This window comes from Gopherus flavomarginatus, chromosome 5, assembly GCF_025201925.1.
Source record: "Gopherus flavomarginatus isolate rGopFla2 chromosome 5, rGopFla2.mat.asm, whole genome shotgun sequence".
NCBI lineage: Eukaryota > Metazoa > Chordata > Testudines > Testudinidae > Gopherus > Gopherus flavomarginatus.
The window spans coordinates 16,340,742-16,364,794 of NC_066621.1; the positions used below are offsets into that span (position 1 = coordinate 16,340,742).

The 24,053-nt window shown below is 51.1% G+C and overlaps 1 protein-coding gene across 6 annotated transcripts in view; it reads right to left on the reverse strand.

Annotated features, from left to right (window-relative positions):
• ATP2B4 (ATPase plasma membrane Ca2+ transporting 4) overlaps window positions 1–24,053 on the reverse strand; it is a 105,762-nt gene that overhangs the window by 15,725 nt on the left and 65,984 nt on the right. For all 6 annotated transcript variants that reach the window (XM_050956554.1, XM_050956548.1, XM_050956550.1 and 3 more), the window contains 15 exons: window positions 23,284–23,409; window positions 19,968–20,003; window positions 17,326–17,487; window positions 16,404–16,618; window positions 15,442–15,684; window positions 14,205–14,446; window positions 12,979–13,213; window positions 10,842–11,021; window positions 9,951–10,038; window positions 9,175–9,281; window positions 5,600–5,791; window positions 5,107–5,320; window positions 3,088–3,299; window positions 1,699–1,806; window positions 970–1,152 (listed from right to left, as the gene is read on the reverse strand). In XM_050956554.1, the coding sequence (XP_050812511.1) occupies window positions 970–1,152; window positions 1,699–1,806; window positions 3,088–3,299; window positions 5,107–5,320; window positions 5,600–5,791; window positions 9,175–9,281; window positions 9,951–10,038; window positions 10,842–11,021; window positions 12,979–13,213; window positions 14,205–14,446; window positions 15,442–15,684; window positions 16,404–16,618; window positions 17,326–17,487; window positions 19,968–20,003; window positions 23,284–23,409 (2,543 nt within the window). The remainder of the gene's footprint in view (window positions 1–969; window positions 1,153–1,698; window positions 1,807–3,087; window positions 3,300–5,106; window positions 5,321–5,599; window positions 5,792–9,174; window positions 9,282–9,950; window positions 10,039–10,841; window positions 11,022–12,978; window positions 13,214–14,204; window positions 14,447–15,441; window positions 15,685–16,403; window positions 16,619–17,325; window positions 17,488–19,967; window positions 20,004–23,283; window positions 23,410–24,053) is intronic.

Sequence of the window (24,053 nt, forward strand, 5' to 3'; positions counted from 1 at the left end):
GTGTGAAAAGTCACCATGGTACGGGCTATCACCACGCTGCTCTGGCTGCCTTCGCAAGAGACCATGTTGGCTCCAGAGAGACGAAAGCCAACACGCCTCCAGCTCAGCCAATAATTGTTGTGCAAACAGCTGACCGAGGCCAGCAGGCATTAAGCTGGCAAAGAACCACCCCAACTTCCCTGCTGGTAACAGAGATGGGCACTCAAGAGTGGCAAGTCCTGAGAAGCAGCTTTACTACTCCACCAAACTAAGCCAGCCTGGCTCTCTGCTGGACTGGAGCTGCTGTCCTCATTTGAGCCTGGGGTTTGAAACGGTTCCATCCAAAGGCCACTGAAGTCAGTGGGAAGAGGACAGGTGGGGAAGGGAAAGGGGTGGAGCTTTGATCCCTATCGAATGGGGTTCACACACCTGCAACGTAGAAACAAGGAGAGAACCAGGGTGCTAAATGCCCCATCTCCCGCAGCGTATTCAACTCCATCCCAGATGCAGGTAGATGGGCCCTCCAAGAGCAGAATCTTTCGTCAGGGCTTGGCTAAGGCTGCTCAGCATTTACTTCCCACTAGGGGAGCAACAATCCTGCAGACGATGCTTAGAAAAAGGCTCAACAGCCACCACCCAGCTGCACCATCCATGGTTACATGGTCACCTGCCCAAGCCCCATTAACACCGAGGGCCATGCAGCTCTGAGCCCCTTCCCAGACAGCTGCAGAAGGCACTGAGATCCCTTCCCACAGTAACTACAGCCTCCACTGGGAAGCAGGCGGCTAAGCAGCAGTGCATGCTCACAGGCCTGACTTGCTGATCGGCGCTAACCCAGAAAGGCACTGGCAGTGGGAATTCTAGACCCTGGAGGGGCTGAAGTGTCACCATGGGCACGAGGAGCTGCACAGGTAACAGGAGGGCCCTAGATTGCTTCAGCCAGGGCCCCTGGGAAAACAGGAAGAGGCACCTCAGTGCCCAACACGGTACCTGAGTCTGTATTCTGTTGAGGCCCCTGAACCACAGAATCTGCCCTCGCCGCAGCTCCATTTCAGCATGGTCAATCTCATCCATGTCCTCCGGCAGGTCCTCCTCTGGAATATCCTCCTTGGTGGTACCATGTCCGGCTTCCTTCAGGAACTTCAGGTGGCTGGTCGGAACACTGCAGATCAGCTACAGAGACATGGGGACCCATGGGTTAATCCCTCACCATCATCTGTACCAATGGAGCTGCTTCCTCATCCTGGGGATGTGACATCTTTGCTCCCCATCCCCCAAGAGTCCCCCCCATCAGTATTGCTCAGGCTGGCTTGCCTGCGGCCCTGAGCTGCTCACAAGGCAATAATTAAAAAGAGGGAGAGCCCTCATTTGCCAGCCTAGAGCAGCACTCCCTCCAACTCCTTATGGCAACCCCCCAGGGTATATGGCGGGGGGGAGTGGATGGATGGATGTTCATCTCACAGCACCAGCCAGAGGATGGAGAGCTCTCCCTCTGTTTTTAGCAGAAGGAAGCAAGCAGTGCTTGGGGGCGGTACATGGGGGCGGATTTTGAATCATAGAACTGGAAGGAACCTCGAAAGGTCATCTAGTCCAATCCCCGGCACTCATGGCAGGGTTAAGTATTATATAGGTGTACATGCAGAGTGATAAGATGTTTCCATTGGGGGCAATGGGTTTGGAAATATACAGCGGGGATGGAGTCATTAGCCCAGCCCTCACCTGGCCCCAAAGCAGCTCTCCGACACCGATAAAGATGCACCAGAGCCACTGGCTCAAGGTGAGCCCAGAGCTGCTGAACGGCTTCCCACCAAACTCCACGATGAGGATCTGCAGCGCAGGAGAGAATAGCACACGCCGCGGGGCATGCAGTCAGAGAGGTCGCATGGCATTTGGGAGTCTCTTCCTCCTCAAGCAACCAGTTCGGGATGCTTTCAGTGTCACTGGGTGCAGGACAGCAAAGCTACAACTTGGGGGTTGGAAAATGCAAAGAATTTCCCACCAAAGGCATCTGAAGGGAAATTAAGTATTTGCCCCTTGAAAACGTTCGGTTTTTCTAGGCCACGTCACTCCCATTTAAAAAAAAAAAAAAAAAAAAAAAAAAAAGTTTTCAGCAACTGGTTTTCATTGAAAAAATCGGAAAATTTCAAAACAAAAATTGACATTTACACAAAAAGCTGCTTCTCACTGGAAAATTTTTTTCCATTGTAAGAAGATTTTGACTAGTTCTCCCAATCCCTTTCCAGTTTGCACCCGGGTCGAGCCAGTATATTGGAGCATGTATCTCATCCAGACCCAAAAAAGGGTCAAAGAAACCACAACTTCCCCCTCCTTATGCTTCATCCTCTTTCATATCCCAGTGTCGTGACACCAAGCAAAGGGCATTGTCTGGACAGCTCTGGAAAACCTCTCTACAATAAATGCTCTTTGCAGCAGAGCTCCCCAGATGCTACAAGCTGAGGCTTCTGAGCCACACACCCAGACACTCAAATTTTCCCCATCTCAGAAGGGAGTGGCAGGCTTAACAACTAGGCACACGCCAAGCGTTTTTACTGAAAAAAGGACCAAATGAACATCTCAGGCTATAAACATCCCAGAGCTGTAAAATGCTAAGCCCAGAGCAACAGAATGGAAACTCTCTGTGCTCATCCATGTCAGCATCTGGATGGGGGTCGGGCCAGAACCAGAACCTCTTATCTAGACCCAACTCGACTGCAGGGCTCTGGATAAAATGGACCCTAAATCCAAACTACTCCTTGGTCCTGCAAAACCCAGTTTTCAAGGTCATTTCTAGCTCTAGCTAGGGGTTTATAAACCCATCACCGTAGTATCTGAGCAGCTCATAAGCATTATTACAATTATCCTTGCAACACCCTACAAAATAAGGAAGGACTATTATCTCCATTTACAGGTGGGGAACTGAGGCACACAGAGGCTAAGAAACTTGCCCAAGGTCCCAAAGGGTGCCTGTGGCAGAGCAGAGATTCAAACCCCACTCTCCTGAGAACCAGGCTAGTGCCCTAACCACTTCCCCATCCTTCCTCTCTTCAGTACGCACTACCTATCTCTAGTCCACACGCACCCACGCCGCTCAGTGCCCATTGCTGTTACCTGGGCGGCAAAAGTTCCCAGCACCACCGTGCAGAAGATGGGATTCCGGAAGATGGCATCAAAGACGTTCCTCTCGCCATGAATCTTGCGAGCATTGATCTCGTTGAACAGCTGCATCATGACGAAGGTGTTGAAGACAATGGTGTAGTGTTCAGAGGGAGGCGAGTGCAGCGGCGCGTTCCGGCCACTGTCAATATCAAAGAACCTCTCGCCTACCAGACAGGAGGAGAAAGAGGAATTTTGTGCGTTTTTTCCCCGCATAACATGGAATTTGAACTGACACTGCAGTACGAGCAGGGTTGTTGCAGCCGTGTTGGTCCCATGATTGGAGATAGAGAAAGCAAGGGGAGGTAATACCTTTTATCGGCCCATGGTTCCTACACATGCCTATCACCTCACCTAGCGCACTAAATGCTCCAATAGCAGCTCCAGACCATCACTATGCTCTCAAATGAGCTCACAGAGGAAAACGATAAGACAAAAAACACTCCATCACCTGTGGGTGACCACTTTTCACAAAGCGATCGCTCTGTATCAGTCCTCATCCTCAGAGGAAACCTGCACCATACCTTGAAAAGAGCCTGGGCGTTTAAGTTCACTACTCTGCTAGACACTAAAAATCATGGACAGAATAGAAATACTGAATTTATGGCATATTATAACAATCTGTAACCCACTGACACCCGCCCCCGCCCAGCTACTTCTCCCCATCCTGTCCTTCTCCACTCTATATCTCTCCAGTCAGAAACAGGCCACTTCACCTTGAATTGTCCCTTGAAATGTGGTAACTACTTATGCTAAACACACAATCTGTTCCACCTCAAATTTAGCAGGGATGCTGAGGCTACGTGTACACTACAGATTACTTGGGTATAATTTATGTCGCCCAGGGTGTGAATAATACACACCTCTGAGTGATGTGCACCAGTGCAGACAGCGCTGTCGGCAGGAGAACTTCTCCCATAGCTACCGCCTCTTGTGGAGGCAGGAGTCATTAAGCTGACTGGAGATCTCTCCCCCGTTGGCTTAGAGTCTTCACCAGAAGTGCACTGTAAGTGATATAGTGTAGACATAGCCCGAGGCAGTTTCCCAGTCCTGAAGAAGGGCTCTGTGTAGCTTGAAAGCATGTCTCTCCCCAACAGAAGTTGGTCCAATAAAAGATAGGACCTTCCTCCACTTTGGCTTTTTAATTGCAGGAGGAGCTTAATTATGGAAACACAGGGGGATGGACTAAGGGAACGTGGAGAAACAGATGCCTGTCTCAGTTAGCATGACCGAGGGCACCAGAAAAATGCAGTGCATCATGGATAAGCCAGGCAGAGCCCATTCAGACACATGGGAGGATATGTCCCTGTGTTGGGCCCTACCGGAGGCCCTGGAGGTCTTTAAACAGATGGGAATTTAATACCGGACAGGCAGGCAGAGATAGTCATGTCCTCCCTTCGTCCCAAGAGGATCAGCAGCAGCAGCTTCCTTCTCCGCCTCACGCTGCCCTCTGCCATCCCCGGCATGAAGCTGCCACCTTGGGGAGCTGAGCGCCCATTGGGTTCTCGGCCTACGTGCCGAGGCGGCCAAGAAGGGAGGCCATTTAGAGCAGGCAGTAGCCATGGTTTGTATTGTGGATGCTGACTCACTTGGAATTAGACCGAGTCCCACCCAGCAGCCACTTGTAGTCGCTGCAGAGCAGGGCCATAACTGAACTAATGACCTGGGCCATTACAAATCCCAGGAGCCAATCCATCTCTAGACGCAAAAAAAAAAAAAAAAGTGTTCATTTCATTAACCCTTTACTTAGTAGAGAGCTGAAAGAAGGAGCCACTTCCTTGGATACAGCGTGTGCTCTGCACCCAGTAGATTCTGGTGCAGACAATGTGATTCACTGAACTGGGGTCACTGTAGGTGGGCACCTTCCCAGCTTGATTAGATAGCAGCCTGCATGGATTTACACCTCACTGGTTTAGAGATAGAGGGGGTGGCAGGTTTGGAGGTTCCCCCTCCCCTATGCCCTCATAGACTCACCTGCAAAAAGCAAAGTGAAGATGATGGTGAGCTGGTACACCGCGTGCCCCAGGATGTTCTTCATCATGGTGCGGGAGATCAGGGGCTTGTTGCGGCCATACGGCCGGCGCAGCAGCAGGGACTCCGAGGGGGGCTCAGTGGCAAGAGCTAAGGATGCAAAGGTGTCCATGATCAAGTTCACCCACAGCATCTGGACGGCCTTCAGCGGAGAGTCCTGCAGAGGGAGAAGAATCCCCCATGGAGAACGTGGTCTCTTTGCTCAATACATAAAACCACCACTGCCGCCTTTGCTGCTCTGTGGCTCCTCACCAGACGCTTTGCCACGATTATTTTAATCACAGCCTTCCCATCACAAATTACCATTATCTTCCCATTTGACAGAGATTAAATGACTTGCCCAAGGTCTCATGGTGAGTCAGCAGCCAAACCAAGGACTCCTAGATTCAAGTCCCATCCAGCTCTAACCACTAGGGTGTTGCCCAAGCCTCCTTACCTGTGTGATGCAGGCCCCTGTGAAAGCGACAATGACCGCCACCACGTTGACGGTCAGCTGGAACTGAAGGAACTTGGAGATGCTGTCATATACGTTGCGGCCCCACATCACTGCTTTGACGATGCTGGTGAAGTTGTCGTCCGTCAGGATGATGTCTGAAGCCTCTTTGGCCACGTCAGTGCCTGCGATGCCCTTGAGGGGAAACAGAGTGGAGAAGAGGGTGGCGATGAGTCATAAGCACATAAGATCAGCCATACTGGGTCAGACCAAAGACCCATCTAGCCCAACATCCTGTCTTCTGACAGTGGCAAGTGCAAAGTGCCTCAGAGAGAATGAGCAGAACAGGGAATCAACTGATCCATTCCGTTGCCTATTCCCAGCTTCTGGCAAACAGAGGCTAGGGACACCATCCCTGCCTGTCCTGGCTAAGAGCCATTGATGGATCTGTCCTCCATGAACTTATCTAGTTCTTTTTGGAACCGTTATAGTCTTGGCCTTCACAACATCCTCTGGCAAGGAGCTCCACAGGTTGGCTGTGCATTGTGTGAAAAAATACTTCCTTTTGTTTGTTTTAACCTGCTGCCTATTAATTTCATTTGACGGCCCCTACTTCGTGTGTTATGAGGAGTCAATAACACGTCCTTATTTACTTTCTCCACACCAGTCATGATTTATAGACCTCTATCATATCCCCCCTAAGTCATCTCTTTTCCAAGCTGAAAAGTCCCAGTCTTATTATTCTTGCCTCATATGGCAGCTGTTCCACACTCCTAATCATTTTTGTTGCCTTTTCTGAACCTTTTCCAATTCCAATATAGCTATTTTGAAATAGGGTGACTACATCTGCACGCAGTATTCAAGATGCAGGCGTACTTGGATTTATATAGAGGCAATATGGTATTTTCTGTTTTATCATCTATCCCTTTCTTAATGATTCCTAACATCGTTTGCTTTTTTGAATGCCATTGCACACCGAGTGGATGTTTTCAAAGAACTATTCACAATGACTCCAAGATCTTTTTCTTGAGTGGTAACAGCTAATTTAGACCCATCATTTTATATGTATAGTTGGGGGTCACTGGGAAAACTGTCCATCTCCACACACCAGTACTCGGCTTCTTTCCGGAGACAGGCCTGTTCCACAACGCCGACAAGCCTTGGAAGTTTGGATCCAGATCAGACTAGGCCTGCCTCTATCTTTACAGGACACCCTCTATGCTTGGAACAGCTTCCTATGTCCCATGCACCAAGTGCCTTCCTTCCCATGTGGGGACAGCAGGCTGTCAGTTCTGGTGGTGGATCCCCTACCAGCATCTTACTACACTGAGTGCTGAAATGGAGCAGACTGCAATAGTAGTAATAATACTGCTGAGCACACAAACACTTTCCATCTGTAGATCGCAAAGCATTAGACAAAGGCAGCTCAGTGGCATCGCCCCTGTCTTACAAAGGAACAAAATGAGGTACATGGGAGGGGACGTAACTCGCTGAAGGTCACGCAGGTCAGTGGCAGAGTTGGAATAGAACGCTGGGCTCTCTCATCCCGGTACTGTGTCCTCAACACTGGGTCATGCTGCCTGCTGTTATACCTCAGTAAAGGAACAGAAGCATTTGGTTTAGGGTTGATTTGTTTCCAAACTGGGGCTTTACAGTGGTGGGTGCATAGAATATTAAACCATCTTGTGACTCCCTCCTTGAGCCCTTGGCATGCTGCTGCCCTAGCAGGAGGCTTGTGAACCTTCAGAGGTTAATGCTATGGCTAACACCCACACAAAGTGGCTTAAAAGTAGCTGCTTCCCCTCCATTCTTTTTGCTAAACATTCATACAAACAGAGACCATTGGGATTCAGAGGTGCTCGCTCTCTCTCTCTCTGGTAGAGCTCCAGAGGAATAGATGGGCTTCCCCCCACAAATTACACCCAATATAGTTAATTTGCTAGTAAAGGTCTCTGAGGATTACTCTCCCTTGTGTTTGTCACCTCTCCCTGCTCCTCTGGTCTTCATTTAGACTGTAATCCAGCAATAAGCACCAGCCGGAGGTGGACCTCTGTGACTGCAATCTCTCTGGGGCACAGACTCCCTGTTTGCTTTGCAAAGCGCCACCCACATCTAAGGCACTATACAATGGGTATTTAAAAGTGATTAGGCTGCAATAATCAGTAGTGGGCACCAGATGGCGCTCAGTTTGCACAGATGCTGCCATTGCCAGGAGAGGTGTAAAGTGGGAGCCGCTTAAGCATTTTCCCTAATGTTCTCCTGCTGGGTCCTGTTGAGCCTGGGTATTGGGAGATTCTGTCCCTAGCTGTGAATTCCCTGGTTTTGGTAGGAGAGCAAACGTGAAATTGAATTTTAACTATGTTGTTTGTTTCCCAGTCTCCGGAGTCCATACTCAGAGAGATGCAGTAAGGGGCCCTTAGTTTCCTGTTCCTGTGGGAAAGTCTATCCCCAGATTGCAGCAGGGCAGCCATTCTTTTCAATTCTCAGCACAACATTCAGCCCCAAAAGGACTGGTCACCAGATTTCAGCACCCGATCCAGTCACCTCTCCAGTTGTGGAACTCCCATGTCCAGCATGAAGATTCAAGACCTTAGTTTTAGCCAGCGATCAAGTCCATTGCTTGGACTAAATCAATGAGTGAGAGAAAGACAGAAAATGTTGATGTTGCAGGGGCTCTAGAGGATTCAGTAGGACTGCAAACCTATTAAAATCCAAGGTCTGCAAAATGGCTTCCAACATATCTTTGAAAAAAAAAATTCATAAAGGAAACATACACACATTCCTCTGCAGAGGCTGCAACCCAAACTCTGCAACCTGATGCTAGTGTACGACAACCTGAACATAAAATGGACTACAAACAAGGGGAAACGACCAGTCTATTTTCATGGTTCCATTTGAAAGAAATGCAAAAAAGTAGGCGGCGTTAACAGCAAAAAACTAGATTTTCAAATTCTTTCTGGGTAAATAAGCTAATGCATTAATCAGAAAGATAAGTAAGATCTCAGGCTGTTTATTTTAAGTCTAGGTCAGTAATTCCAGGCCTGGGTCCTTTAAGCCAGGCTCCTAAATACACGTGGCTGATTTGCAGAGGTGCTGAACATCCACACCTACCACTGTCCCGCACATCTATGAAAACCAGGCTATGTTTATTTAGGTGCTTATGTATGGGTTTAGGACATTAGCTTTCAACAGCCACATTTGAAAGTTAAGGCCATGATTCTTAACCTAACAATATCCCTTTAAGAATGTAAAAGGAGGGAGGGTCTGTCTTTAAGCCAGGATAAGATGATTGTTTCTCGGTATGGGATATTTTCCAGGGCCTTTGTGGCAAAAATCCTATAGCACTTAATACAAAATTATCACCTCCTTGCAAAATTTTTGAACCATCTTATGGAATTTAATAGAGATTTTTATAGCAGGGATAAAAGTCTATAGGATGATTAAAATGATCTCTTCTATTACATCCTGTGTGCCTTTGAGTGATTCCTATACCACATAAAGGTTTTAATTCCTCTTCAAATCCATATGATGTTTCCTAACAATGCAGCACACAGAGAAAGACCCATGTTCTTCCATACCATAGCAAATCCAACATCAGCTTTCTTCAAGGCTGGGCCATCGTTGGTCCCGTCCCCAGTTACCGCCACCACCTGCCGTCGCTCTCCAACAGTGCTGTCAATAATTCCTGAAACACAGAGACAGGGTTCAAAGGAAACAGGCCCCAGCATGGGCTCCTCGCACAGATGGAGCTGCACTGGGTAGCAGTTGGCTTGGGAATCATTAGATCTGCACAAAGTGGCAATACAACAGTGGTACGTCTTCTCTTAATGCAGACACCTGTCAGCCACTGAATATTGCAGGGCTGCCTCTCTCATTGGGGACAGGCACTGTTTTAAGACTCATCCAGCATCTCTTCTGGCAGGGATGCTGGAACTATTTATATGGGGGGAGAGGCGGTGCTGACAGCCATTGAACCAAACTGTCAACGCTGTATATGAAGGAAACCACTTCAAGCCAGGGGGTGCAGCTGCACCCCCAGCACCTCCAGTTCCAGCACCTATACCAGGATACTGCTGATACTTCACCTTCCAGATCACCTTCCCTGCAAGGATCTCAGTTCTTAAGCGTTACTGCCCCCCCTAGGAAGATGACCAGCACCAATTAGCCTTGTTATACAGATGGGGAAAAAAACGTGAGGCACAAGGGACGATGGGGGGAAAAAAACCATCTTGCTCTAGGTCACAGTGAGTCAATGGTAGAGCTGGGAAAAGAACACAGGCACCCTGGCTCGATGTTCCATACCCTGCGGGCATTTGTGCAGGAGCACGTTTGCTGGCTCTCTGGCTGCCCTTACCTTTCACAAGCGTATGCTTATCCGTGGGGGAGGAACGGGCCAGGACTCGCAGCTTGGGCCAGACTTTATCCAGCTGCTCTTGCTCCACCTGCAGGACCAACCGAGAGAGACGTTGAGTCGGTCACCTGGCCAGGGAGGCATTTGAAAACTAGAGCTGAGTGAATCATTGATTACTCGATTTGCTGGCCGAAAAGAAAAACTGAAAAACAAACTATTCAGTGTGGGTCCAAAAGGTTTAGTTTAGTTTTCAGGTGTGGAGTTTTTTTCCCCTACCTCGATTTCAAAACAAGTCAAAACGGTTCATTTAGCAAAAATATTCAATCAAAATAGTTTTGACTTTTTCCAAAAAGTTTCCCTCCTTTTCCCCCCTAGCTGAAACGATAGGCAGAATTTGACCCAAACACTTGGACAGTTTCGGTCAACCCGAAACGGCATTCTTCAGTGAATAAACTAGTCACGGAAGAATTTTGTCCAGCTCTATTGAGAGCAAAGGATCATTCAGTAGGGAAGGATGGGGAGTGAGGACTGGATGTTCCCTTCACCTCAACTCAACTGTTTCTCCCACAGCATGTCTAGAGCCCAGGCATCCTCCAGAGGTCACCGGTCTCTGGCCAAGCTGGCCAGAAGCCCCAGCTGATGCTAGCTGAGTGGACAGCTCTCTATGACAGGCACTCGAAGCATTAAAAACCCAGCTAGGTCCAGCTCAGTTTTGGTCCAAGAGGCCAGTATTAGGCAGGAACAAGAGGCTACCTCCATATGCTGCACTTCCAGGTCTATGGTTCGGCAGCAAGCTTTGTCAGCAGGCTACGCTTCTGAAGATGCCCCTGGAGTCTACTGTCCAGGACCCCGAGGGACTCATACAGAGGCAGGGTCTCTTATCTGTATTCCTACCTCTCCCTTCTCGTTCCGGATGAGCCGGTTGAACTCCTTGCCCTCCAGGCACAGGAAGTCCTCCCCAGGCAGCAGGATGCCACATTTAGTAGCGATGGCGCGGGCGGTGTTGATGTTGTCACCTGTCACCATGCGGACGGTGATGCCAGCACGCTGACACTTCAGGATGGCCTCTGGCACCTAAGGGCAAGGTCAGAGAGAGACACTGTGGGAAAGAGACAGACAGGGGAAGAGAGACAGACCGGAAAAAGAGGAGCTGGGGAAAAACAAACCCATAGGGTCAGACTCAAGGAGCCCCACCTGGGCAGCATGAATGGAGGGACACACTAGCAGCTGTGATGCAGCAGGAGGCCTTCCTAGGAATGAGTGGCAGCGGCAGATTAAGGCAGGATTGCTAGAATTCTGGCCAGCAGTGAGCCAGGGCAAACTGAAGAGCAGTGTCTGGGAAAGTTGGGTGCATGAGGGAGCTGGGGATGGGAAGAGCCCATCCAGGGAGAAGGTCCAGGGGATGAAGATAAAGGAGCCCAGGGTGGGCCTGAGAGATGTTTTGAGGGCATTGGAGCAGGAGGTTCATTCGAGTTTTGGTGAATTCAGGCCTCCCTTGGTCCCAATACATCGCTGGGCTGGGCCAGGCCGGCCACTGAAAGCAGGATCACGCAGAGGAATGCTGCGTAGGGTGGAAGGCTCAGGGCAGCCTGGGAGGAAGGCCCCAGATGGTGGAATCCCCAAGAACCAAAAAGCAAGAAGAACTAGAGTCCTGCTTCTACATCTTGTTCTCCAAGCCCAAGGCTGATTTGGCACTGGCCCCCTGAAGTCAAGAACCAGGCAGCGGCTAACTTGAGGGCAGGGCAGAGAGTCTCCATCTTGCTCTACAGGAGCACGGAGGTGAAGCATGGTGACTTGGGTCTGTGGAGCCTAGATGCTGTGGTGAAGGGCACTTTAGAAGAACAGAGAAGCACTGGAGCCCCATCGTACCAGGCTGCACGCAGGGGCCTCAAGTTACTGAGAGTTTGGCAGGAGCCAGCTCACTTCTAAGCTCGGTGTAGGAGGCACTGGCGGAGCGGTTATGAACCAAGGAGCTGGTACTCTCCACGGCTCAAGGAGGTCTGTTCAGAGCCATTCCTGGAATTGGCCATGGTGCTGTTCTTCTACTGCCCCCAGGGAGACGTAATCTTATTGCGTCCTCCACAGTGCTGAGGAACCTCTGGTGCTGAGGTACGGATGAGCAATCCAATCAAGATGTGGGACGTTTTATTTCTTCTGCTGAGCAGGATGGCATGTTGACAGCAGCCCGGGCCTCTGCACAGACAGAACGAGACTGTGTGTGTGTGTGTGTGTGTGTGTGTGTGTGTGTGTGTGTGTGTGTGTGTGTGTGTGTGTGTGTGTGTGTGTGTGTGTGTGCATTACTGAGAAATCAGCAAATTGAATCATGGCCTCCAGAGCTGGTGCAGACTGGGCATCTGTAATGTGATTCCCGAGCCCAGATACTTCAACGTCTAATTAGGGAAAGACGAGAGCAAGAAAGGCTCCAAAATGTAATCAGGAGGCAGGCATGGGACTGCTTATTGCGTTAGCCTAGCGGTCTGTCTGTCACACCCGGGCGAGCCGTGAGAAAGAACAGAGGGGAAGCAGCAGGTGGGCATCACTGGGGAAAACAGGTTCCTGTAAAAGGTACTCTCTCACCCTATGGGGCAGCAAATCAGTTCTCCCCCAAGTAACCTTTCACCTGTGGCACTCTCCGCCTGGCTTCTCTGCAACCTCTGGCAACACACCCTTCCCCTGGACATTGGCACTGGAGAAGCGCTCGCACCCAGACACTTTGCAGGGATAAGCCTGCCACCAGTGTCTAGTATACAGGCAAGGCAGGGAAGTGCACACCCCAGGCACGTGGAGTGCTCCAAATAGTGGCATAGAGTGAGGGCACCTCAGGAGTTAGCACTCACACATGGCACAGGGACCACAGGACATCTCTGTGGGGTGCTGATGCCCATCCACTTCTCTGAAAGGACAATCACCCCATAGCAGCGGCATAACAAGGGGCACAGGGCTCATGCCCACAGCAGGGTGGGGAAGGGACACACAGCCAGCAAAGCAGCCGAACGGCCTGTGTCAAGGTGATAAAAGGGTGTTGTGGTACCTCTGGCCGGACAGGGTCCTCTATGCCGACCACAGTGATACAGGCCAGGTCAGACATGATCTCGTTCTCGCTGTCCCAGTTAGGCTCGGCGTCAGCAGGAAAGTCGCGGAAGGCCAGGCAGATGGTGCGCAGCCCCTGGCACGCCATCGGCTCAATCACCTTCTTCACCATCTCATCCCGGTCCTTCACCTTGAACACCCGCAGGTCCCCATTCTTGTCCAGGATCTTTGTGCACCTGCACAAGGCAGAGGTTTCAGAAGTTAACGGAGACACGGCTTGGCATCTGCAGACTAACTAGAGAGGCAAGCCTCCAAGCACCAACCACACAGCAGAAGAAGCTGCGCCACAGAGATTTTGCAAGCCACTTTCATCTGTCAGTTAGGCATGAACCCCAAGAGTTTTCAGGCGAGCCCACAGAAAGAAAGAGGTGGATGCTTCCTTCCCTGAAAAAGCCTAGATTCTCTGGGCTGCAAAGCTGGGCTGGGAATCTCTCTGGAACACACTCCCTACCCCACGTACGGCACTACCTGGCTGCAGACACCACCGCAGCTTCTTGCCTGGCATTTTGGCTGCCACGAGCGCAAAGGCAGCAGTAGAAGTGACAAAATACTTACTCATCAAATATGTCCATCTCCCTCCCAAGAGGTTCCACCTGAGCCCCGATTAACATATTGTATCTTATACCAGGCAACTGAGGATGAAGCCAAGGGGCTGTCCTGCACGGGGCAATGCTCTTATAATGCTCAGAGAACCTTTCACCTCACTAGGTGCTACCCAAAGCTTTCCCACAGGCAGTGTGTCCTAGTGGAGAGTGCACTGGACCAGGACTTGGGAGACTAGGGTTCTATTCCCAGTCTGCTTGGTGACCAATCCAGTCACATCTCTCTGGGCCTCAGCTTCCCTAATCTGTAAAATTAGGATAATGATACTGATCTCCTTTGTAAAGTGCTATGACAGCTACAGATGAGAAAAAAAAAAAAAAAAAAAGCGCTACAGAAGAACTAGGGATTATTATTCTCTGTTCTAAAGATACGCCCACAAAAGAGATCTCTCAGCAAAGTCCCCACTGAAATTCCGCCCCCCAATGCTGGGTTCATTCTGGAAGGGCACCCCAGACCATTAGTGGCCTCTGGAGCACAGCTGGAGAACTTGCATTCAGAAGCACCACTACTGGCTCCAACAGGGGACTGGGCTTACTCAGCAACGGAGGAGGGGAGGGTAGTTACTTGCGTAGGATGATCTCAGAGGCCCCTTTGCTGTACATGCGGAAGCTGCCGTCCGAGTTTTTCAAGACTGTGCTCATGGATTTGCGCACCGAGTTGAAGGTGTAGACCTTGTAGAGCTTCTCCTCTGGCACCTCGTTCCGAACCGCCTGGTAGTCTTGCTTCAAATCCAGGACAAAGCCCAGCAGGGAGCACTCCGTCTTGTTTCCCACTTGCCGTGGGAGGCCCCCTTCCTTTTCCGGTGGCTAAGAAGTTCCCAAAGTGGGCAGAAAAGGGGGGAATAAAAGTCAATAAAATCTTCCCAGCCAGGCCCGCCGAGGTGGGGAAGGGGGAGGAGTTGGAAGTCTGATCTGCAGGGATAGAATGGATGTTGAATTTTTTAGATTGTGATCAGCAGGGTCCAGAGTTAATGCACCAAGATGAACGGGTGTAGATTCCACTTCTTAGAGCCCCAGAGCCAGATCCTCAGCTAGTGCACATCAGGATAGCTCCACTGTGGTCAAGCCCAGCCCCGGAGCTCTAAGAGGTGTAAACCCCAGCTGAGGACCTAGCCCATTGTTTCAGACTCTCTGCATGCACCATCACATATCAACACACCAGTGTACAGGACGGTGCAAGGTGACAGAAAGTCACAGATTCTAAGGGAAAAACGGACCATTGATCGTCTAGTCCAGCGGTCGGCAACCTTTCAGAAGTGCTATGCCAAGTCTTCATTTATTCACTCTCATTTAAGGTGTCGCGTGCCAGTAATACATTTTAATGTTTTTAGAAGGTCTCTTTCTATAAGTTTATAATATACCACTAAACTATTGTTGTATGTAAAGTAAATAAGGTTATTAAAAGGCTTAAGAAGCTTTATTTAAAATTAAAATGCAGAGCCCCTCAAACTGGTGGCCAGGATCCAGGCAATGTGAGTGCCACTGAAAATCCGCTTGTGTGCCACCTTTGGCATGCGTGCCATAGGTTGCCTACCCCGATCTAGTCTGACCTCCTGCATAACAGGGGACATTAATTCCTATTTGAACTAGATCCTCTGACCAGCTGTTTAGAGGACACAAAGGGTGCTAAGCTGGTCTTAAATCTTTGTTCATCAGGGACTAGATCTTATATGCCATCCCCCATATCCTATCACAGCTTCGTATTTTTCCCTGTGCTGTTCCTTTGGATGTTCACCAGCCAGCTAAGCTCTGGAAGGGGCTAGAAGCAGTACTGTTGGAGTAGCAGAGGAAGGACAACTCACCAGGATCTTGGACGTGTAGGCTGAGTTGATGGCGACGCTATTGACGATGAGGTCTAAGACCTTGGGCAGGATGGCTTCAGGGTCAGGGATCTGCCGATAATGGGTGTCGCCCACATAGGCCTGCACCACGGTCATGCGGTTCATAGTGAGCGTGCCTGTCTTGTCAGAGCAGATGGCCGTAGCATTGCCCATGGTCTCGCAGGCGTCCAGGTGCCTCACCAGGTTGTTGTCCTTCATCATTTTCTGCAGCGGGGCACAAGACAGGCAGTGAAAGTGTTAAGAGGCAGGTAGGCTTCTCCCCACCTGTGTCTTCACAGGGTGCACAGCCATGCTTCGCACCCCACAGACAGGCAGATCCTGGAGCCAAGGGCACTGGGAACACAGAGAAACTGGGGGGCCGTGGGCCTCTGCACTCAGCGTCACCTCAGCGAGGGATACCATCTCTGTAGGGCCAGCACAACACCCCCGCGCCCTCCCAGCTCCACTCTGGGGCTCTCCACTGGCTTCGCTGGAAGCATTATTGCCACATGCATCTCCAGCAGTGCTGGGCCAGGCTCCTGGCTTACTCAGAATGAGGGGAAGAGAAGGTTTGTTTGGGAGAACAGGACACTGGGCAGGGGAATAGCAGCAGAGTGATTGAGAGTCCTTTTCCCCACCTGGCAGCTAACATGGCTCAGCGCTGGCCCCATTGTACAACAGATGGGAAAAAAACAGGCCTCTGCTTCCTCTGCTCCCGGCCTTCCTGTAGGGAGGAGAGCCAACCCCAGCTGCACTCTGCTCCACCAAGCCCTTCTAGCCATAGTGACCACAGCGCTCCCTCTGTATGCCTTGGTGAAGATGGGCACCCACTTCTGTCCTCCGCAAACAATCCCCCTACTCCAGCCTTCTGGAGAGAGGAACAACCCATGTCCTTGTGGTGAACAGAGTCACCTGACCATTCCCCGCCCAGGCTGGGGCCTCACCTTGACTGAGTAGGCCAGGGAGATGGTAACAGCCAGGGGCAGGCCCTCAGGCACGGCCACCACCAGCACAGTGACGCCAATGATGAAGAACTTGACGAAGTACTGGATGTAGATGGGGGTGCACTCCGCCAGCCAGGGCCTGCGCTGCACCGCAAAGGTGTCGATCACAAAATACAGCACCAGGATGATGACCGTGATGGCCGACATGATCAGTCCTAGAGGAGGAGACAGGTGAGAGGCCAGCGGGACCTGTAGCGATGCCCCCGACCCCAGCAATAGGCACCTGCACACACACTCCTAGGCTGGGGATCGAGATGGGAAAGCCGCTCTGACAGGAGTTTCTTGGAGCTCTGCTTCCCCGGGCCTTGAACCTGCTGAAGTGACCTGTGCAGAATGAGCTCCAGGGGCTCTTTGCCTGTGTGTCCATCCACACCTAAACCTGCCCCGGCATTTCAGTGTGTTCACAGGAGGGTCTCTGATCTCATGGACTCCCAGGGCTGTACTAGCCAAGGGGCTGCAGGTGAAAACGGAGGTGCATTAGCAGAGCTACGTGGAGACCTCGGACTAGACTATGCCAGGGAAGAGCTGGAGTTCAGGACTTAGGGGCATGAGCAGAGATAGGCCTGGGGAGTCCCCAAGCCAGCAATAGCAGGGGGTACTGTTGGGATGAAGGGGCATCAGCAAAGCCGAGTGTGGGGATCCAAGGCTGGAATAACAGGACGTGCTGCAGGTTAGGATTGAGGGGCTGCAGCAGAGCCAGCTGAGGGACCATCTCACACCGTGCCAGTCTCTAGCCAGCGCTGTCTGTCCCTCGCGGTTACAGCCAATACATCTAGTGGAGCATCCTGCCACTGCCACATCACTGGGAAGAAGCCCAGTGTGGAGCTGTCCGAGAACTGAGATCCACCTCATCCATGCTCACCTGCCTTCCCAATCTGCACCGCCAGACGGGTGAGCTTCCCTTGTAGCACCGATTTTTCTTTCTTCGGGACCTTCACCTTCTTCTTCTCCTTATCCTCATTCTCCACCCCTTCCTGGCTCTTTAGAGGCTGGATCTCCAGGGCCACGCCATCTTGAGTTTTAGCTACACCCCAGGGGCAAAAGAGACACAATGGGTGAGTGGGAGGCGCAGCGGGGGAAAGCTTTTGACGCCATTGACAGAGATGGAGGAGGGAAAGAGAGAGAGAGAGAGAGAAAGAAACCTAGAGCAAAAAAGACTCCCCTGGCCCCCACAGGCAAACACTAAGGTTAAAGCCTACACAGTCCCAGGGAGCCTGTCCCCCACCCCATAGGGCAGGTGCCTGAAACAGCTCATGGAATCTGCTCACTTGCCCTCCCAACCCCACTTTCCAGGTAAGGAAAAAACGTCTCTACTTGACTACACCGGGGGAGGAAGGACAGCCTTAGTAGGGTATGAGACTCATGAGTTCTATTCCCAGCTTTGCCAGTGACTCTGATTGGGTGGGCTTGGGCAAGAGTCCCTTCACTGCCTCGTGACTCAGTTTACCCATCTGTGAAATACAGCTGACAAATACTTACCTTACAGGGTTGCATTAGGAGACTTAATTCGCTAAGTGTTTGTAAAGCCCTTTGAATACAGGAGCATCAGAATGGCCAGGCTGGATTGGATTACAGGATAATCCAGGATCCGCTCGCCCACAGTGGCCAGCAGCACAAACTACTTTGGAAGAAGGTACAGGAACCCCTACAGTAGGGCATTATGGAATACATTAAAGTTTCCTCCTAACTCCCAGTGGAGGCTGCTTGATGCCCTGAAGCACGACAGTTTAGATCCCTTCCAAAAACACTTGGTCATCTTTAATCCTAAATTTTATAACTCCAGATAATTAACATCCATATGCATGTTCTGTACTTTCTGGAATCCTGCTAAGCACTTCACCTTCAGGAGATTGTGGCAATGAGCTCCACAAGCTATTTCCCTTCCTCAGCTCCCCTGTTCTATACACATGCCAAGGATGATCTCTTTAATGCCTTCATGGAAGCTCAGCGGGAGTCACTTTAAGCAGACAGCATTCGAGGGGATAGAATGGAGGGGAGGGAAGTTTGAGGATTGGGGGTGGAGACTGAAGCATTAATGCGGAGGAGTGAACCGGCTCCTTTACCCTCAGCCCTCTGTGATCCAGCCCAAAAATTTCTTTAGGATCCTTAAGACATAAAAAGGCCAAATCCTCAGATGGTGCAGCCGGATATAGCTTCTCCCCAGGTCAATAGAGCTCCGCTGGCCTACACTTGTTCAGTATTTGAACCCAAAGAGCACCAACAAAACAGGAAGTTGTGTGTGGGCAGGGGAGGGAGGATGAAGACGAGTAGAAAACCTCACAAAAATAATGGAAGTTATTTGCTTCATCTCAATTCTTGTTCTTGGGTTTAAAAAAAGCCAAACGACAACTCAGACAAGCCGTGGTTCACATACGGAACCAACTCTGGCTGTTTCAGAGCAGATTCCCCTTTCTAACCTCCACCACCAAAGTGTTATGGATTCAGAAGAACTCACGGTTGCTTCAAAATTGTGACCTCCATGGTTAGGACTTTCAGACAGAATAGAAATGGGGAGAGGAGGGAACAACAGAAACAAAAAACCAGAACACCCACAAACCCAAAACAAACCAACATGTCAGATTGGAAGGAAGGAAACGTAAACTGCTGAGAGGAGAGAGAGAGAGAGAGAGAGGTGGAAAAACAGACAGGTGCAGAAATGGGCTTCCTCTACACAGCCTGGAAAGAACACTGTGAGAAACATACTGGAGAAGTAGACGCTCACTTTGATTCAAAAAGGCCATGAGAAGAACAGGGTGTAACAGTTTCACAGGCCAAACCCACCACTGATCCAGGTCCAAACTTGGGGGAGGGGAGCAGCACTTCATGCTCATAGACTAAAACCCCATCCCCACCACCTATTTGCCACGGAGCACTCTCCTCACTAGATTTCATGTCCCCATTCATCCCGGAACAATGGAGGGAGGAACCACTAGCTGCTGTGCTGTGGAACAATCCCATGCAGTCAATTTCCTGCTGGCACAAGGTCGCAGTGGAAACTGACATCCCAGATCAGAGACAGGGCAGAACCATCCAGGGCAGATTTGGTCCCAAACGGTCTATGTCTAGGCTGATGTTAAGCCTCCCTGAATAATGGGGCTTCCCTCTTCCACAGATTTCAATGTGCTGCTGTTTGTCTTCCTCCCAGAAGAGGGCAGGCCGCCACATCGGGCACAGAAACAACCATCATCCCCCCATCACAGCACCAATGGTGGGGAAAAAAACCCAAACCCTTTAATCAGAACCCTAAAATGACAGCAGAGGGCGCTGCAACTCCAGCAGCACAGACCTGGGGTTTGAGGCTGGCCTCTAGTTAGATGGGATGCTTGGGGGTCAGGGTAAAGGAAGTGTGGAGGTTAGCACTGTGGGGACTGTTACACCCTCTTCTGGGACAACAAGGCGAGATTCCCGCTGCAGCGGCGAAGAGCACAGACTCATGGGAAGAAGGAAGGAGGAATGCTTGGTAATTAGTGTGGTGCTGGTTCAAAGGATGGAGAGGCTGGTTACCTTTGTTGCGATTTTCAGGGGCTCCTGCTTTTTTACCTGTTCAGACAAAGAGAAAAAGGGTGGAGTGCTGAGCACACGGTTCTTGACATCAACGTCCCTGCCGGCAGGACACACCCTGGGTGCTCTCTACACTGCACTCACACAGCGGAAATCCCACACAGCTGCTGAGCTCCACTTAGCTGGCCATGACTCAGGAGATCAAAAGTGCCGCCCACCCATAAAAGCCAATGGGGATTTCTCCTGCCAGGTCTCAGACCTCCTCTCCCTGATGCTGGAAGAAGCATTTAGCCATAGCACAGAGGAAGTCTCTGCCAGAGGAAGGCTGGTCTCGTGGGTAAGGCACTGGGGTAGGACTCAGGAGCTCTGGGCTCAGCTCCCTGCTCTGCCACAGACTCCACGTGACCTTGGGCAAGTCACTTCCATCTCCCTGTGCCTCAATTTCCAGTCTGAAATGGAGAATATACTACTTCATTTCTTCCATCTGTGATCTCATCTCTTTAGTGTATGAGCTTGTCATGAGTGGGGCTATCTATGTGTTTGTACAGCACCTAATATAAAGGGAACCTGATCTCAGCTGGGGCCTGCGGGTGTTGCTAGACAGAACTTAAGGCCAGCTTAAAAGGGACCATTGTCATCATCAGACCTGCAGAACACAGGCCAGAGATCCACACGCTGATTTCTGCATCAAGCCCGTAATTCCCATTCGTCTAAAAACTGCTCCAGCTCAGACGACCCATCCGGATTGCCACAATACAAGTAACAATGAAACAGTCAGACTTAGTTTGGAAGCTCTTTGGGGCAGGAACTGTCTCTGTTTTGTGAATGCTCAACTCCGAGCACAATGGGCCCTGACTAGGACTACGGTCCCTGGGTGCTACTGCGATACAAACAGTAACAAGAAGCCAAGAGCTGTTGGGAACGAATCTGCATTGCAGGACGGAGGGGCTTTGCCTGGTGGGTTTAAAGTTGGACTATTTTTCCAGACAACCCCCCGCCCAGTGACGTGGAGAGAAACGGTCCCCAAGAGACAACACTCTTGGCCCACCCATCCCCTGCTTTCAACATCTGGGGACAGCACCGGATGTCAAGCACAGTCAGCAAACGCTACAGCCCGGGGACAGGGGAAATGCCAAGCGACTTTCAGGAAGCTGAATAAATAAGAAGTTGGGTGCCACTTCCTGAGACAGAGGGAACAGCTTCAAAAGCGAGACAGAAGACTACTCCCTGAGCAAGAGGAGCGATTCTCTGGAGATGGGAGATACAGGATTGTGGGCTAGCGGGAGGGGAGGTGAACGACTGCCTCTCCACTCGCTCTGTCTTGTCCTCTTTAATCCTTCTGAAAAGCACTGTCCATTAGTAGCCCTTCTCTAAGGGAGATGGCGGAGAGCTCATCATCTGATCTCTTTTACTAATCCCCAGATGGTTTGCCAAAGCGGATCGAGAGCACAAACCCTGTTCTGCAAACCGCGAGAGAGGGAGCATTGGGCTGCTTTGATAAGCCACGTACCTTCTGCCACTTACACCCGGGCCTCTACCAGGAAGCACGGGAACACCAGACACACTTTCAGAAGCTGGAATCCTTAGCTAGTGTACATTGATGTTGATCCATGGACTCCCATAGACCTAAACTGATTTACACCAGCTGAGGATCTGACTCCCTGTCTGGTTTCTGTTTGGTGGCAAAGCCCAGGGGCTTGAGCGACATCGCAATCTGCTAGGCAATGAAAGTACAAGGGCACGATGCACCCACAGGCTTCTCTTCCAGCTCAACCCTTCAGCCCCATTTTGTACCCAGCCTCTTCTAGCCATTGGCCAGCAGAGTCACTTGTCCTGAGGCAGGACAAACAATACAAAATAAATAAATTAGAAGGGGGGGAGTGGGAGGAGTTTTACACTGTCTATGTGGGAGCCCAGCCACTCTCCCCATAGACCCCAGCTCCTAAGAATGGGCTCCCCCAAAGCCCAGTGATGCTTTGCCTATGTGCCCAAAGCCAAGTCTTGGTCCAACCAGCTGGCAGGGCTGCTGAATTGCCTGCATGGACACATGCTGCTGCGAAGGCCATCACGCCACGACGCTGCATCGCAAGCCCCTCCACCCCCCACAAACAAGCTCCAGGCTCTTTCGAGCACCATGTAAACCCCAAAGTGAGTGGGGAGTGGCTGGATCATCTCGGAGCCCCAGAAAGGAGGCGGCACAGTTCGGAGCCATCTGTGATCGGTATGGATAGGGGTGGAGTGGGTAGAATAAGCAGCAAGACATCGGAGTGGTGGCAGGGCAGTGTCTGGATTCTGGCACAGTCGGTTCTGTGTAGGTGAGCGACGCAGCCCGACAAGATGTGCCCACCTCACCCTGTGGGCACACGCTGCATCCCCCCTCCCCACCAGTCGGCCTTCAGAACACCAGGGGTTCAGACAGCAGCACTGGGATCAGCCTAGCACTGTAGCTCACATCACTGCAAGGGGCTTATGAGCGACCTGGAGCCAGCGAGTGGACAGAGCAAAGGGCTGAACTGCAAAGCCCCACAGCTCTTTCCTGGGGAAAATGGGTGGCCGGGATGGGAATGGGTTCAAGGTTCGCAATAGCCTGATGTGATGTTGGGGAGGTCCAAAGGAGCACTTCCCACCCACTGAAGTTAGGGAGCCAGGAGTGACCCTTTCCCTGCACAAACTCCTACCATCCGAGGCTCTCAGACAGAAGAGCAAAGCAAGTCCTCCTAGCCATCCTTCCCCACCCCAACACTGCCAGGTCAACCCTTGGGGCTGCGAGTATGTCTTTGCATTAAAAAGAGAGAGAAAACAAACGGAGAGAGAAAGAAAGCTGCTGCTGGTGAAGCCCTCAGGTGCAGGACTGTCTGAAGGACATGGATCATTTCAGCTATCAGTCACCTCCCGCCAAGAGGTTGGAGCAATAGTAACCCCATCAACAGCCTCCTTGTCAAAGCCAGCTCTGATAGCAACTCCAGAGCCACGCCCTTTCTGCCCCTGAAGCCCTGCTCCCACAAGCTCCCGAGCTATGGCTGGATGGAGACAGAGGAGTGGACAGTGCGTCATAAAGGCGGAACTGGAAGGGAGCCCAGGCAGTGTCCTGAGGTGCCCAAGCATGGAAGGGGCCTTCTCATGCTGCATGCTCCCTGCACTTGCTGCATCATGACCTGATGGTGGAAGCAGTGGGATTCCCCCAGTTTCATCTCCTAAGACTTGACAGGCCCAGCTCAGTCACTCATGCTAAATGGGCCTGCGTGTTCCCCCTCAGCTGCCAGCCATGGACACAGCTCACTGCATCCCAGAAGGAAAGAGCTCTCAGAGATCTCCTTACCTTTCTTCACCTTCTTCTCCTCCTCCCCTTCTCCTGCGCCCAGCAGAGTGAAGATGATTCCAGTCTGTGAGTTGATGCCCACAGCTGTGACTAACATCCGTCCGGAGCCCTCCATCACATGGGTACCTGGCCAGGGGAATGAAGCACCGAGGGGAAGGGAAAACATGAGCCAGGGAGAGGAGATGTTTACAGTCAACTTCCTGACTATTTTAACACTAGAAACTGTCTGATTTGGGGGGATAGGATACAGAGCCTGTTGCTTCTGGGTCACCAGTTCAAATCTGGCCCAAGTCAACCGAGACCCAAAGTTATTGCTGGAATGACAGCTGCTCAGAGCCTTGTTTTAAGTTAAGTGGATCTCATTCCAGGTTCCCATGGGACAGGCATTGCCATCACACTGGTCAGTCTAGCTAGATTCTTATACTGGTCCCAACCCACATAGTAGCTGCATGCCTCCCCACTACAGAAACCCCTCCAGGACAGGGCTGAAGCATGCTGGCAGGGAGCAATGGGCAATGGAAGCTGCTGCCCGTGCCCATGCTGCCCTTGCTCTGGAAGGGGATTTGCCCTCCAAGGCTGGTCATCCACAAAGACCATTCTTGGTCTGTTCAGTAGCTGAGGGGCCACTCTATGCTGTGCGAGGACCACAAATGGGCAGAAGAGATCTAGCCATCTCCTGCTGCCCATGCTCCAGGGATGGGCATGCAGAACCTGGTCTAACATATGCTGGCATTGGGAGGGTACCAGCACTGGGTCGTCTGAACATGAAT